The 16313-nt window shown below is 36.7% G+C and overlaps 1 protein-coding gene across 1 annotated transcript; it reads left to right on the top strand.

Moving 5' to 3' along the window:
• The first annotated feature begins 400 nt into the window (after positions 1-400).
• Positions 401-5799, top strand: LOC149838289 (protein kinase STUNTED-like). Its single transcript, XM_090007654.1, has 11 exons — positions 401-1143; positions 1981-2075; positions 2210-2328; positions 2450-2568; positions 2680-3510; positions 3700-3948; positions 4043-4200; positions 4288-4364; positions 4461-4608; positions 4729-4878; positions 5206-5799. Exons 1-11 carry the CDS (start codon positions 969-971, stop codon positions 5470-5472), a joined length of 2388 nt encoding a protein of 795 aa, XP_089863780.1. The 5' UTR covers positions 401-968; the 3' UTR covers positions 5473-5799.
• The last annotated feature ends 10514 nt before the right edge of the window (positions 5800-16313 follow it).

Here is a 16313-nt window from a genome sequence, read left to right as displayed (position 1 = left end):
ATATATATATATATATATATATATATCAGATTTTATGGTGATATTTTGAAAATATATCTTTTCAGCCCAATATATATATATATATATGACCACATGGATTTCTCATTGATATTTCTTGAAAACAAGGGTTTTCTGCAAGCAAGGGTTGAACGAGAACAACATGATGGGTTTTGGACGAGGCTAAGCACTTAACTAGGGAAAGCATAATAAGAGGCCTTGCACAGTTGCAGGCACACCCTTGTAAAGCGGCAAATCTCTTGGTTTTTTGAATTAAAGAAGTTGTCTTAATAAGGTTAAAAGACATTCACTTCTAAAGACATGATAATAAATATCATTCCAAGTCATATTTGGAGTAGGAAAGGCCCAGGGAATAAAAATTGGTAAGAACAAGGGGGAGCGTGGGACAGTCTGTTATTGGTGAAAATTATTTAGAGTGATGGCCAAGGGATTTAGGCCCACAAACTCTCTCTCTCTCTCTCTCTCTCTCTCTCTCTCTCTCTCTCTCTCTCTCTCTCAATTTCGGCATGATGGTGATGACCATGAGCACGTTTTGAAGAATTCCTTGGCTTCTCTCTCTCAGAGTTCTGGGGTGATGGTCATTCATCACCATGAGTGTGTTTTGAAGAATTCTGGGTTTCCCTTTGTTCTGTTTTCCATATAGAGCGGTTATTGTTGCCTCTCTCTCTCTCTCTCTCTCTCTCTCTCTCTCTCTCTCAAGCGGAGAACTTGATTTGCTTCCTTGCATTCGCATTTGTTGTCCATCTAAGAAAAAGAGCCAAACGTCCCATTTTCTGTATCTATGGTCAGCATAAACAAAAGGTCCTCTCTCTCTCATTTAGTAGGAAAAGCCACGTCCACCATGGTGGTAGCGGAACATATGGGGTTTTGTTCACTTTTATAAGCCTTAGAGCAGGGGATTTTGTGAGTGGCGGTGGTTGTGTTGGTGATTCATTCCTTTCTCTTGTGAGATGACTAGAACGGGGAATTTGGAGGAGGAGAATGGTAGGGGTGTTGCAGGAGGAAAGACGGTGCTGGTTGGGGTGAATTTGGATTCCCAGAGTAAGGAATTGCTCACATGGGCTCTTGTCAAAGTTGCTCAACCGGGAGATCGAGTTATCGCTCTTCATGTTCTGAATGGTCCAGGTATTCCCTGAATCAGATCTCTCTCTCTCTCTCTCTCTCTCTCATTGGCTTATGTGTTCTTTGTCGGTCTGGGTCCTGTGTGTTTTGTTTGCCGGTTTCAACGTCTGTTGAACCTGTCGTAATGTTGATATCTTTGATTCGTCTCTCTCTCTCTCTCTGGAAATTCCTGTTGTGTGTTATGGTGATAACTATGTTGGCAATTTCATGGCTTTGATTCTGCCATTTTGTCCTATTATTTGGCATTTTAAATGTGGTTTTAGTTTATTTGCATACTCATTTTATTTCTTCGTTCACTTTTTAGTTTACATTTTAGGATTTTTTTTTCCATTTTGTGGTTTCGAGTACATTGGCTATTCGGTTTTTTGTATGTAATGTGCAATTAAGAATAGTTGGTTTTATCTTTTCATTTATATACTGATGGATGCCTGTGGCAAATGATCTAGTTTGGCTTCCATTTGTTATGTTCTGCACCTTTCAGCATAGTTTATCTGCTTTTACCTTCTTCTTTTTTTTTCATATCATAGGGCGTAGGTGTTACGTTTTTTTTCTCCATTTTTTGGTTTGTGCGTTGGCTGGGTTTTAATGGGAGTCCCCCCGGGGCCATTGAGGTTATGAAGGCATCTTGGGAATTTGAGCAGGGAACTTGCCCTTTTTCTAGGTTTTTCTTGTTTTTGTTGTTAAGCCTTTGGGATAATTTGGTCCATATTGTGCATCTCATAATGTTCTTTATTAACTATTTATCTACTTTTCTTTGATTTTTCTTTTTTGAGTTTCACATTAAGAGAGAATTATGTTACACTTATTTTATTGAGTTTTTGGAGCTGATTTGTTCTGCAGAAGTTCATTCAAAGGATAAATCTTCTGTGGTTTGTCTGGTGAATACATTTGACACCGTTCTTTCAGTCTATGAAGGCTTCTGCAACTTGAAACAGGTATGTCTTTGTTTCGCTTTCTGCCAAGTTCTTGCTAGATTCCTTTTCTTCTCCTCCCAAATAATGATGGAAGTTTGTCTTGCAATTGGCATCAGAAAAGTGAATGTAATTTACATGGTGTCCTATTACTACAGGTAGATCTTAAAGTGAAGATCACTCGTGGAACTTCTATTCGCAGAACATTAGTACAGGAGGCAAAAACATTTGGTGCGTTAGCAGTTATAGTCGGTGTAACCAAGAGCACCACTCTTCGGTATGAACGGATATTGGTTTTTCTGTTTGCCATATTTTTTAATTGACTTTCATGAACAGTTGTTACTGGGAAACGGTTTGTTTCTCTTCCTCATTCTTGATAAGTGTTTCCTGTCTCCTAGGTCCTTGGTCTCAATTGCTAGATATTGTGCTAGACAATTATCACGTAACTGTTCAGTTTTAGCTGTCTGTAATGGAAAGGTGATGTTTCAACGAGAAGCATCAGGAGTGAATCATAAAGGTTTATTTTCAACTTCTAAAACAGTTCATTTCTTAAGATTTATTGGTTTTCAACAATGAGATTAAGCTGTTTTCCCACTTGTTCACTTTGGTTTCCTTGGAACTGGTGTAGTGAATGAATCACGTAGAGCTAGAATACTTGGTGTGTTGCATTGGACATTACGCAAGAAGCCAAAGGTCTTGAGTGATAGTACTGATGATGCATCAACAAATGAAGACTGTGGAAAGAATTCAGACTGTGAAACATACTCTGAGCCCGGGGATTCACCTCAATGCTGTACCACGTTTTTGGCTAGTGGCAGAGATTTGGCCTCTATGACTAATATTGATGAGGGTGGAACAGTTTTTACTGATGTCTTGGAGTTGAATGCTCAGAGAAAAACCTGCCAGATTTGCATGGCAGATTTGGAGGGAAAAGTGGAACACACGGATTCCAATGATAATGATATGAAAGGTTCTTTAGGTTATGGGCCTCATGTAAGTGACTGCTCGACTGTAGAAGATGGAAAGAATCCCATAGTTGTGCAAAAGTTAGAAGCTGCTTCAAGCTCCATTTCTCTCTTATTGAAAGTGGTTCCCGAGTTGAGACCTGGTTGCCCTCTTGTGAAAAGGGAGATCTTGCCAAACAGGGGAGATTCAAATTCTGTGAGGCAGATCCCTATTGTTCGATGGGCAATGCAGTTGCCAAGCAGGTATACCGCAGCATTAAATTCTGACTACAGGCCTAAGAACAAGAGTACTTCCATAGCTGCCCTTGATAAAACTTGTACCAGTAATGGAAGTCAGGAATTAGGTCAATTTGGCAATGCAGATGGTAAATTTCAGAGCAAGGAGTATCAGAATTTGCCAAAGGAGATGAAGATTCTTTATGAAAAGCATGCTTCTGCGTGTAGATTGTTCAGCTACGAGGAACTTGCATGTGCTACATCACAATTCTCATCAGGTTATTTAGCTTCTTTGTGGTTAGAAAATGTCACTAGCTTTTTTATTTTCTGATTAACTTTTTCAAGAAATTTACCCAAACTATTGTCTTTTCAAAATGTTCATGATTTTACCAGAATTTAGACAGTTTTTTATTTTATTTATGGTTGAACCTGAATTGTTCTTTGTTTTTTTTTCCCTGGCACCTCAGACAGTTTAATAGGAAAAGGAGGAAGCAGTCGTGTCTACAAGGGTTGTCTTTGTGATGGTAAAGATATAGCTGTGAAAATCTTGAAGTCCTTCGATGATGCTTGGAAAGAATTCCTGCTGGAGATTGAAATTATCACCTCCTTGAAACATAAGAACATAGTATCCTTAGTTGGTTTTTGTTTAAGAGAAAATAACTTTTTTCTTGTTTATGATTTCATATCTAGAGGAAGCCTGGAAGAAATCCTTCATGGTGAGTTCCATTTTAGAAAGATCATATTATCAGACAAAAAGATAATATTATTAGACAATGTTTAGTTTCTTATCTGCAATCTTATGTTCTGCAGGTTCAAAGGATAAACATTTACCATGGACTGAGAGATGCAAGGTGGCAATTGGTGTGGCTCGGGCACTTGATTATCTTCATAATGGAAATTCTAATCCAGTACTACATAGGGATGTAAAATCATCAAACATTCTTCTCTCTGAAGCATTTGAACCCCAGGTACTGAGTTTCTCATAGAAGGCAAGGCATGTGCTGCATCGCTTCTGTATATCTACTAACATTATTGTGTTTCTTACTGGATTTCAGCTCTCTGATTTTGGCCTGGCTAAGTGGGCATCTACTGCTTCTCATATAACATGCAGTGATGTTGCTGGGACCTTTGGGTTTGCATCTTCTCCTCACTCATGAATGATCGATCAAAACTTATGAAAGGGTATGCCTGATGAGATTATTAAAGTGGTTCACTTCCCTTGCTACAGGTACCTGGCACCTGAGTATTTCATGTATGGGAAGGTAAATGACAAGATTGATGTATACTCTTTTGGTGTTGTCCTCCTTGAGCTATTGTCTGGCAGGAAGCCAATCAGTAATGACTATCCAAAAGGCCAAGAGAGCTTGGTCATGTGGGTAAGAGCCTACTTTGTATTTCTTCTGCTGAAATGCTGGACTTACATAAATGGTTCCATGCTCGATTGAGCTGATCATTCTTTTTGTGTTTCTTTTCTCCCCTGCGGGGTTAATGAACAGGCAATGCCACTTCTACAAAACGGAGAAATTACTGAGGTCCTTGATCCATGTTTAGGGGACAACTACGATAATAACCAGATGCAAAGAATGATGCTAGCTGCTTCAATGTGTCTAAGACGTGCACCACACTTAAGACCTGGAATGGGAATGGTAACCACTGTCTTCTGAAGATTAATGCTCCAATGTAATTCACTTGAAATTTTTCATATCAGTAGGAGGAATGTGGCTTGCAGGAAAGTACCCATTTAAACAGCATGATCACCATTTTGGAAGTTGGTTGAGCTTGCTAAAATGAAATAATCTTTTCACACCCAAACATTGACTGTCACAACAGCCAAACAATCTAGTAGGTTACAAGAATATTTCATTTAAATTATCAATTAAAGTTGTTTGGAATGACCAGAATTGAATTAACTACAACTTCATGAGATAATAGTTTTCCTTTTATGTCTTATATTGATCAATGTCTGAATCCAGGTCTTGAAGATACTGCAAGGAGATGAAGACACAACAAAGTGGGCGAAGTTTGAAGTCGATGTGGCTTCAGAGGAGTTTGATGGGCTAGATGATGAATCGTTCTCTGCATCTGATATTCAATCTTATGTAGACCTTGCTTTGCTTGATGTAGAAGATGACTTGCTGTCAATTGGCAGTAGGGAGCGAAGCTTTGCTTCATTCACCGAAAACAGCTCTTTGGTGGATTACCTGCAGAGAAGAGGAAGCTTTTCATCAAGCTTTGTTTGATTGTTTGTAATCATGCACATGATCCTGTATAGTCCCTTTATTTGTTCATTTTTTTCAGGCTTTCTGCATTTTACGCAAGGCCTTGTATGAGAGGTTGCTTGAGGAACTCGTGCCCTCTTCCTTGCCTGATAAGGATCAGACACATCTCTTGCTTGTCTGGCCTGGTTGGAAAAAATTGTTAGCCTGTTGTCTTTATGAGAGAAAGCTCTTGAGAATATTTTTTGGTTTTAATGTGAAGGCAAACTGCCCTTTTGTTGTATAGTTTTCACATAAGACTTTTACAAGCCACATATGCTTTGCATTTTTTTGTTATATATATATATATATATATATATATATATATATATATATATATATATATATATATATATGTGTGTGTGTGTGTGTGTGTGTGTGTGTGTGTGTTTCTCTTGCTACAGTAAAAAGCTTTATCTTAGGAAAACTGAAAATTAGCTTCATATGACTAAATAATTAACTTAAATTCCTGACATCCTTCTCTCTTTGTAATATGCCTCTTGGTCATGTGAGGCCGTTTTTTGTCTACTGCATGTTCAATCAGACGTGTGCACCACACACACAACCCTCGACCTTGTGACCTTGTCAAAAATGGTCCAACAGGTACACACGCACACACATGCATACGCATTGAATTGACAACAAAGCATGCATAGGGTGTTGCGTAGATCAGCAATGATATGGAGAATTCAACTTCTGTAGTCCACAAAAATGTTAGTCTGACGCATTGAAGAATATGCACTAGAAACCAATGACATGATTGGGACGGGTCTGTAATGTGGGGTCTGTAATGTGGACCACGCAACAAACACAATGTCTTGCTCGCATTTGATTAGATTTCTATTCGTTTGTTTTCTCTTTTGTCTGTGTATCACGTGGTCTCTAGTGAGGCTACAGCTTTTTGACTTCCAAGGAACATATGAGAGAGAGAGAGAGAGAGGGGGAGGTTTTAAGGAAAATTTCATTTAGGGGCAACCTTTTGCCATTGATTCTCAAAATGAGCTCGCATTTCTGAATTTTCTGATGTGGGCCTCTCACTAGCAAACAATGACCTACCTTTATTCTTTTTTTGAGAGAAAAAGAAATTCATTAATCACGACAGAAAATCTACAAAGAGATGAGGTATCACTCTCGAAAAACAACAACAAAAAAAAAAAACGAATTCAATCCGTGGGAACGTATGCTTCCCACACTGTCCAACAAATCCAAAGAAATTCTGTTTCCAATCCAACTGATGTCAGCATTGGGCCATTTGAGCTTAGCCCTATACATTAATTCCCATCTGATCTTGAGAAGAATCTCCTCTATGTCGCACCTCGACTCCCTGAACACCTGATTATTCCTTTGGAACCAGATGCATCTCCAAGTTATCAGCAACCAACACTTCCCTAATGAAACTTCCACTTAGCCCCTAACTTATTAAGGTGCCTAGCCAGGATGAGATTTCTGAGATGAGCCTCCCCATATCCCACGTCAAGCTAAGGAGCACTCCCAGAAGAGATGCGTCGTTGATTCCTCCTCCGCCAGGCACATCGAACACCCGACTAGCCATACAGAAACCACGACCCTTCAAAAACTCTCCTGTCTTAACCCTATCCATGAGAACAAGCCATCCCAACTGAACCCCTGAAGGGCAGATCGCCACCCCAAAGGTCGCCCTCCGGCAGCCACGCAGTGGGTATCTAGATAAAAATAAACTTGGCTTGGGTGAGCTTATATAGATAAAAATGTATAGGTTTTAGTCTCTGATCCCGAGGGCAGATCACCCCTACGTTCCTCATGAAAAAAAGGTTTTAAGGTATGTCATGATGAAATGTAACATGGTATAGCTGGATATAGCAGAAGACTCTCAAAATAGAGGTTTTGGGTTCAAATATCCTTGGTATTTTAAAATGCATGTGCCTTGTTTATACAAGCCAACTCATGTTCAGCCTATTTAGCTCAAGGTGAAGCTCGAGCCCAGTTAGATATGAACATGAGCCTGAGCCCGAACACCTTTCAGTGGTAAATGAACTGAGCCCGAACACCTTCGTGTTCAATTCATTCAGCTCATTTACCAGCTCATCTAGCTCAAGGTCAGGATCGAGCTCACTTAGATATGAACATGAGCACGAGCTCGAACACCTTTCAGTGGTAAATGAAACGAGCCCGAACACCTTTTGTTCAGTTCATTCTGCTCGTTTACCAGTCCTATATTCAAAATATTTTCCATTTTCTTTCTTTCTTATGAAGATGAGTGAGTATTTTTCAATTCTAAGAGGCAATATGGGAGACCAAAATAAATAATGATTTTTAAGGTGATGAATGTTAACCTGAAGTCCCTATTTGATAGTTTCCATGAAACCTGTGGCTGTTATCAGGACTTTCAAAAAAGGTTGGCCTAATTCTGGAATTTAGGAGAAAATGTTGGCCCCTAATATTTAAAAAAAAAAAAAAGGTTGGCCCCCTCCCTAGATGGAATTTTTCCTACTTGTAACCAAAGGAACCAAGAAGAATGATTAGCCTCTTGTTTGCACTCCATCATGGGACAGCATCTACCATCTTGACAATTAAAAAGGAAAAGGAACGCTGGGTTATACCTTTGGGTGGATAATGATACATTTGGCATGTACATCTTTTTCACCCAAATGTGTGCCTTTTGAGTAGGGGTGTCAATCGGTCGTGTTTGACCCAGACCCGACTGGTACCAAACCCTATAGGGTCAGGGTTTGGTGGTAAATAAGAAGGCTCGATTAGAATCCAGGTTGGACCCGAAGGGTCTGATTAATATATTGATCCGGGTATGGTTTGTGAAATTTCATACCAGACTTGGGCCCAATCCGAGTTCCGATTAAGATCCATAATTTTTCAATGTAAAAATGATAAAAAATATTATTTTACCGGGTCTGGTTCATGTAATGCCTATAGGATTCGGGTATGATTTCTCTTATGGTGGATCCGATTAGACCTGATTCCGGACCCGGTACCATCATCTCAAGTCAGGTTTGGGTCGGGTTCCACCTGGTTCTGAACCAAACCCGACCCATTGACACCCTTACTTTTGTGAAGAGGACATATAACGTGTATACTTTTGCAATCTTTGCGATGCTTTAATGAAAATTTTACCTTACAACCTCCAAAAGAAACAACAAAAAAAGAATGAAGAATGGAGGATGGAGGAATCAAATATAATCTAGACAGGGTTATACCTTACCACTCTTGTGGGGGGTTGCCCCGCATCTTGCTTCAAGAGAATAGAAGCAAAACCCATCTTTTTGAAAAGTATGCATTTATAGATTTTGCATTGTTTTAATAAAAAAATGACCTTACAACTTATATAATAATCAAATGATGGAGAACGGAGAAACGAAATATGACCCAAAGTCGTACCAGTAGTGGCACACCAATATTGAAGTCAATTATTATACAAGTTGACTGGAGCTAAATAGCTCTGTGAATTCATTAAGCATACTGCTCACTAAAAATTGTATCTGTAATTGAAAGGATTAGCAGTAATTGATGGATAAGGACCATGGAATAACTGCAGAAGCGATCCTGTCATGTTCAATATCAACAATTTTTTGTAATATAGAATACCAACCACATATAGGCTCCTTGGTGGTCCTCACCTAATGAAAGGAAGATGGCTTGACATAGTTTTCCTTGTCCTTACTGCTACTTGAGGAGAGATTTGAGGGCATGCTTGTGGAATTTTTTTTCCACTTTGTAAACATTTACAAAATCATGGGGCATGGATGGGTGGTTTGTAGGTCATTTTTCGAATTCTTGGCATTTTCTTACACTCAAGGCTGTAATGCACATTTCCTTAAAGAAGTAGTCAAGGTTAAGGACGTTCTAACTACTTTTTGAGGAATGTAGCATCCATTAGTATAATCTTGATCATAAGAATTTAAAAAAAGGGTTTTTTCTGTTTTTTTGGCTAGGCCAATTATAAGGAAAACCCTTTCATCGCCAATTGGTAGGCCTCTGATTGGCGTGAGGTTTCTCCTTTTCACCGGAGAGTACACCCAGCTTCGACCTTGCATCAAGAGATGTCGCCATGACATTTCGGTCCGTGGTCGTTCCATGTCAAGTGGCAAGCTATGGCTAGGTCTCTGCGCCTTGGACGATTTCTCCGAGTAAATCTCAAAAAAAAAAAAAAAGTGGCAAGCTATGGTCCCTTTTAGCTATGAAGGTGGAGTCCTTATGAGTGAAATTCTTCTTTTTACGGGCAGTGTGATACTTTTTCTTTTTTTTTTGTAAAAAATGGTGATATTGAATATGACTGAATCTATTTTCCTATGAAAGGCTTTTGTTGAAGTTTAGTGTTGACTGAGTCTTTCACCATGTTTATTTTTGTATTAGTTTGAATTCTAATTGGGTTGGGTAGTTTTGGTATTTTTGTTTCTTAATGGTAGTTGAGTTATTATAAGAGTTGTTAGAGTAGTGAATAGTTCAATGTTATGTAGGAGTCTTATGGAGATACTCATTAGAGAAGGACATCCCTTATTGACTTCTACCTATGGTAGGAAGCCTCGTTTATAAACAGGAGCCTATATGTTAGGGTGTCAACATGAATGCAATGAGTATGCTTATGAGTTAATGAAAATTAAAAGTTTAATTTTTTTTAATTTAAGGTGGCCCCTCTTTTCGTTGTCTCGATCTTTTCTCGCAAGTCACTCATATTTTACATATTTGCATTGGTGGCTTTAAGGTATGGGTTCATCCCAACATGGTATCTGAGTTAAGGGAGTGGTGGCACTTGGAGGTACATGCCTTATTTATTCGAGATTCTATTGTTTAGAAGTTACGATTGTGAATTGGTTTCATGGTTTATTAGTAGTTCGAGTAGAGGATTGTGTTTCCTTTTATCAAAGGGTGACAATTGATGTTAGGATTGTCACTATATTGATTCAAGGTTTTGGATCGTTTGGAAACTCTATTTATTTCATATTTAAGTCATGGGGATGTATCAAATAGCATGATTCTCAGAATCAAGAAGCTTAAAAAAAAAATTTATTTATATTGAAAATCTTGCATCAAGTTTTACTTGATTGGGTTAATTTTGTGGGGGTAGTTAATGGATCGAATATCAAACTGCCACCCAATGATGATGTACATGTCGAAAGAAAGAAAAATTGGAGGGTCAAGTATGGAAAAACTATGTTTGTAATTCAAGCAACCATAGAGAAGGATCTTCACATCAACATCGAAGATGAATTAAAAAATTTATTAGTGAATCAAATGAATTAAGTTGGTGAATCCTCTAAGAAAGAGGATAAAGCTTTGTTTTATGAAAAAGAAAAAAAGCTTTTCAATAAGTTTTCAAAAGAAAAGAAGGAAAAGAGAGGCACTTAAGATGATAAGCAGAGGAATTTTTATCGACCTAATAATAATAAAAAGTCAGTTTAGAAGAACTTGACATGCATGTGAAAAAAGTAGCCATGTTCACAAAGATTGCTGGGCAAAGATTAAACAGGGTACCTATGCTTCTCATAGTACTATTCGAGGGGCAGATACAAAAGGATAGGCACTCACTTCAACAATTATTGATGTATGTGCTTTTGGGTTACCAAAGTTATAAGGAATTAACTTCACTTATGATTGGATCATTGATTTTGGGTGTTCCAATCACTTGACTAGCTGGAGAGCGTTGTTTACATGCTTGTGTAGATGGTATAATATGTCCAATTGACAATGTGGGCGACTTGGTTTTGACTATATCTTTAGGTACTTCTCAACCAGTGAAGGACATATACTATGTGCCAGTTATGAAAAAGAATTTTATCTAAGTTCTTCATATTACTTGTTTATATTTGGTCGACCCTAATGATGTGAAAGTATATGGCAACACTAAAGTCAGGTGATATGGTAAAAAGATTGATAAGTTATATGCTATGTCTACTATGTGGATTGTACTTTGAAACATGAGACTACTAACTTATGGCATTGAAGACTTAATCATGTGAGTTATGGTAGACTCATATATATATGCAGTAGCATGACTTGGTACGCAATTTGCCATTGTTGGAAGCCAAACCATACATAGTTTGCGCTAATTGTCAGTATGAAAAATTATGCAAATTTTCTTTAAGTGAGAGCAACACGATAACTTCTCGGCCACTTGAATTGGTGCATACCGATGTGTTTGAAAAGGTACGTGCACCCTCACACAAAGGATTGCAATATATGGTATCATTTATTGATGGTTTTAATAGATAGACTTGGGTATATTTTTTTAAGAAAAAAAATTAAGGAGTTTGAAAAGTTTTGTCAATTCAAAGGATTTGTTGCTGATGAATTTCATTCTAAGATTGGTTACTTAAGGTCAAATTCTGGTGGTGAATATAAATTTTGCAAGTTTGCCACTCAATTGAAAATTTCTTTGATGATATTAATGAGGATGGGACCAAAGGCGGAGCTGGGGGGGGGGGGCAGCTGCCTTCCGACCCAATTAAAAATAAATAAAAATTTAAAAGCCCAGCTCTGATTCTCGAGTCAGATCTAGCACCTGGTGAGGGCGGGAACCCGCCCGTGCTAGATCCGACCCATTTAACTTATTACCCCTCAGCCCCTCTTTTTCTTCAATCTTGATTTTGAGTGACCTAGCCCTTGCCCTCGTCTTCCCCAAATCCCCCGACTCCCGATGATTGATTTGTCGCCCAGCTTCTTCTCCGACATCGGGCGAGCTTCTCCTCCGACGTCGGGCGCCCACGCTTCTCCTCCAAGCCTCCAACACTGCTTTTGTGCTTCTGAGTGAGTGAGATGACGAGACACCGACCGAGCACGACGATGAGACACCGATCTTTTGGGTAATTTGACTAATCAAATATGTGCTAGTTTGATTTAATCAAATTATATGTGGATTAGAGTAGATTTAATCAAATCAACTCTGAAGTAGGGTTGATCCTAACCTAAAACAATTTACTAAATTTATTTTTGATTAAATTTTATTTAAAATAAAAAAACAATTTACCCATTTTGGGGATAAATCCTATTTTTTGTTCCTAAATGAGCTCCTATGCATATATTCCTATGTATATATGTATATATTATATACATATATACATATATGCAGATGTCTTTCAGTTTTTTATCTCATGTTAATTGTTTGACTCATAAATTAAATTAAAGTGGAAGATGAATGTTGACTGTTGATGGTGATTTATGTTTTTGGGTGCAATAATTCTACTTTATCTACTCATTTTAGTTGGAACAAAGATAGGAGAAGGCTGTGAATCAGCAACTTTTGAATTTTAGAATAAGTCCTGATTTCTGAATTATAGAATCCATTATCTACATTATCTACTTTATCTACTCAAATTATATAGAATTATATAAAAGTCCTCACTTCTAACTTGTGTTTTAATGTTCTGATATCCAAATTAATTATCTTTGGACAGTAGGAGAAGCAGTGAATTTATTTGAAGGACAAGAAGATATATTTGAAGGTTGCGAATTAGTGAATATTGTTTCAGCGGTGCTAACTCTTATCTAGTTACTCTCCTAGTGACTTGTGAGTATATGCTTAACTCTTATCTAGTTTCAATTTACAAATTTATTATTGTTATTTATCCTCATCCATACCCTATGCACGATTACTAGTTTGTTATAGTTGTTAAGTGTTAATTGCTATAGTGTTAATTTATTAATTGGTATAGACTTATAGTGTTATATTAGTATATTTATATCATTTATCATCAATCAGTAATTGTATCTGATTTAGTGTACTTGTGTAGAATTGTAATGATTAATTGTGTAGATTATTGATAGTTTATGTGTTTGATTAATAATTTTATCATCAATCAATAATTGTATTTGATTCGATGTACTTGTGTAGAATTGTAATGATTAATTGTGTAGATTATTGATAGTTTATGTGTTTGATTAATAATTTTAGCATCAATCAGTAACTTTATCTGATTCGATATACTTGTGTAGAATTTTAATGATTATTTGTGTAGATTTTTTATAGTTTACTTATTTGATTAATAATTTTATCACAAATCAGTAATTGTATATGATTCGGTGAAAATTTTATACTTGCTTTTCTCTAGTTTTTTCACTACCTTAACATGATGTTATTCAATTATTTTTTTATTATTTATCACCAATCAGTAATTGTATCTGATTCGGTGTACTTATGTATAATTTTTATGTTGAACGGTTAAAGTAATACTTCTATAAGTTGAAACAGTCAAAGTTATGCTCATGTAGTATTCTATTTATTTGTAGAATTTGAAATGGAAAGAGGACAATCTTCGAGCACTAAGAAAAGAAAAAATGTGTTATCATTTTTTTCGAACTTAGACAACTCTTCAGATGGACAAGTTGAGGAAACTCCAAGTCCTACTCCAACCATTCCTTTATCACCTGAGCATATTCCATCTCCGAATCCAACTTCAGAATTTAATTTTTATATTAAAAGAGATTCAGGTAAAAGAAAGTGTATGTGTGATCACCCTGTTAATTTAATAGATCAAATTAGATGAGTTTATCTAAGGGCGGGACCTTTTCAACCAAAACTTGCACAATACTCAAGTAGACAATGTGGTAAACAAGTGTGTCGATGTCAAGAACATTGGTATGATAAGTTTCATTGGCTAGAGTATTCTTCGACAAAAGATAAAGCATATTGTTTTTATTGCTTTCTTTTTCTTGATAATAGCCCTTCTTCGAATCTCTCAGCATTGGCAATGGTTGGGTTTAATAATTGGAAGCGGGTTAGTTAAGGAGAAAAATATGCTTTTCTTACCCATGTCGGTTCTTCACCGTCTTCATATCATAATGTATGTATAAGAAATGCAGAGATTTGGATAAGACTGGGTTATCACATTGACAAAGTGATGAATGTTGTATTCCAAGAGGAACGTCAGAAAGCTTGTTTGAGAGTAAGAACCTCAATATTAGCTCTTCAGTGGTTAGCGCTCTAAGGTTGCGCATTTAGGGGTCATGATGAATCTTTATCTTTATTAAATCATGGAAATTTTATTGAAATGGTTGATTATTTTGAAAAAAAGAATGCAGATGTTGATAAAGTTTTTTTGGCTAATGCTCTAAGAAATTGTCACATACACTTCTCTAGATATCCAGAGGAAGATTTTACATATTATGGCAAACCAAGTACAAGGTATGATTCATAATGAAGTTGGAGATGCACCGTATTGTATCCTTGTTGATGAAGCACGATATACATCTAAACGAGAACAAATGTACATTGTATTGAGGTTTGTCAATGAAGAGAAAATTTTAAGAGAGCGATTTTTTGCAATTAAAAGTATTTGTGATACTACCTCGTTGAATCTGAAAAATCAAATTTCTGATATTCTTAGTAGTCACAACCTTCAAATTCAGAATATGCGAGGACAAGGGTACGGTAGTGCTAGTAATATGTGGGGTGCTTGGAATGGGCTCCAAGCTTTATTTCTGAAGGATTGTCCTTATACATATTATGTCTATTGTTTTGCGCATCGTTTGTAATTAATATTGGTTTCTGCATCTAAGGATGTTCATGACATTTGGCAATTCTTTTCTCATTTGGATAATGTTGTTAACATTATTACTTCTTCCCCTAAGTGTGTTGGTGAGTTGAAAGCTACACATAGAAAATAAATTAAGCATTTGTTAGAAACTGGGGAACGGTCGATAGGAAGTAGGGCTAATCAGATTGGGAAATTGCATAGAGCTGGAGCTACTCGTTGGAGTTCTCATTATGAATCTGTAAAGAGCTTGATGAATATGTACGTTGCAACATGTAAAGTATTTGAGTGCCTGATTGAAAATTCTTCAAGTGCTAGATCTGAGGCTGAAGTTGATGGTGCATACACTTGCATTACAGGTTTTAAATTTGTATTTGTCTTGCATTTGATGAATCAAATATTTGCAGTTACTGATATTCTATGTCAGGCCCTTCAGAAAAAAAATTAAAATATCTTGACTGCTATTAGATTTGTCTACACTAAAAAGACTGTGCTTCAAGCTTTGAGAGAAGATGGTTGGGAAGAATTCCTTCAATAGATAACATCATTTTATTCAACAAATGATATTTGCCTACCTGACTTCAGTGGTTCATATATGGTTGGTCGATCCTGTTGTCGTGAGTATCCCTCAGTTGAGAATAACTATCATTTTGATGTTTTCAATAAAGCTATAGATTTCTTGTTGGTGGAGTTAAATACTAGATTTAATGACACATCAGTCGAACTTCTTTCTCTCAATGCGACATTGGATCCTAGAAACTCATTTGAATCCTTTAATATAGCTGATATTTGCAAGCTTGCAGAGAAGTTTTATCCTCAAGATTTTACACCACAAGATATATTTTAATTGAAAGCAGAGTTACATCATTATCAGATTGATGTGGTTTTTGATCCTCGATTTCAAGTACCTACTCTACCTAATTTGTATCAAAAGTTGGTTGCAAGTGGAAGGTCAGAAAGTTATGTCATGCTAACTAGATTATTTCATCTTATATTGACATTACCAGTTTCTACGGCCACTACAGAATGAGCATTTTCAGTGATAAAGCATGTGAAGACAAAAATTCGTAACAAAATAGACCATGGTTTTCTTGCTGACTGTATGACATTTTACATCGAACAAGAATATACTATGACTTTAGTTATAGATTCTCATATAGATGAATTTTATGTTGTGGGTAACCGTCGGGGTCCATTTTAATTGATACTTTTGTATTTTGATTTATTTTATCATAGTTAAAATTTATGCATTGTTATGAACTTCAAATTATCGCACCAGTGTTATATATTGCCATTAGATAATGTTTAAGAACTTTCCGTTGAGGTTGAGAAAGACTGCAACAGATAGTTTGATTTGTCCATATGAAA

The sequence above is a fragment of the Nuphar pumila genome, chromosome 5 (assembly GCF_984573655.1).
Source record: "Nuphar pumila chromosome 5, dmNupPumi1.hap1.1, whole genome shotgun sequence".
Classification (NCBI taxonomy): domain Eukaryota; kingdom Viridiplantae; phylum Streptophyta; class Magnoliopsida; order Nymphaeales; family Nymphaeaceae; genus Nuphar; species Nuphar pumila.
Note: the sequence above shows the minus strand (reverse complement) of the source record. Positions and strands in the feature narration are given on the sequence as shown.

Excerpts from the sequence above, each read along its gene's own strand:
- LOC149838289 (XM_090007654.1), top strand. The coding sequence starts at position 969 with ATGACTAGAACGGGGAATTTGGAGGAGGAGAATGGTAGGGGTGTTGCA. Across the intron at positions 2,569-2,679 it reads ATCAGGAGTGAATCATAAAG|TGAATGAATCACGTAGAGCT; the intron begins GTTTATTTTCAA and ends GAACTGGTGTAG. Across the intron at positions 4,879-5,205 it reads TAAGACCTGGAATGGGAATG|GTCTTGAAGATACTGCAAGG; the intron begins GTAACCACTGTC and ends GTCTGAATCCAG.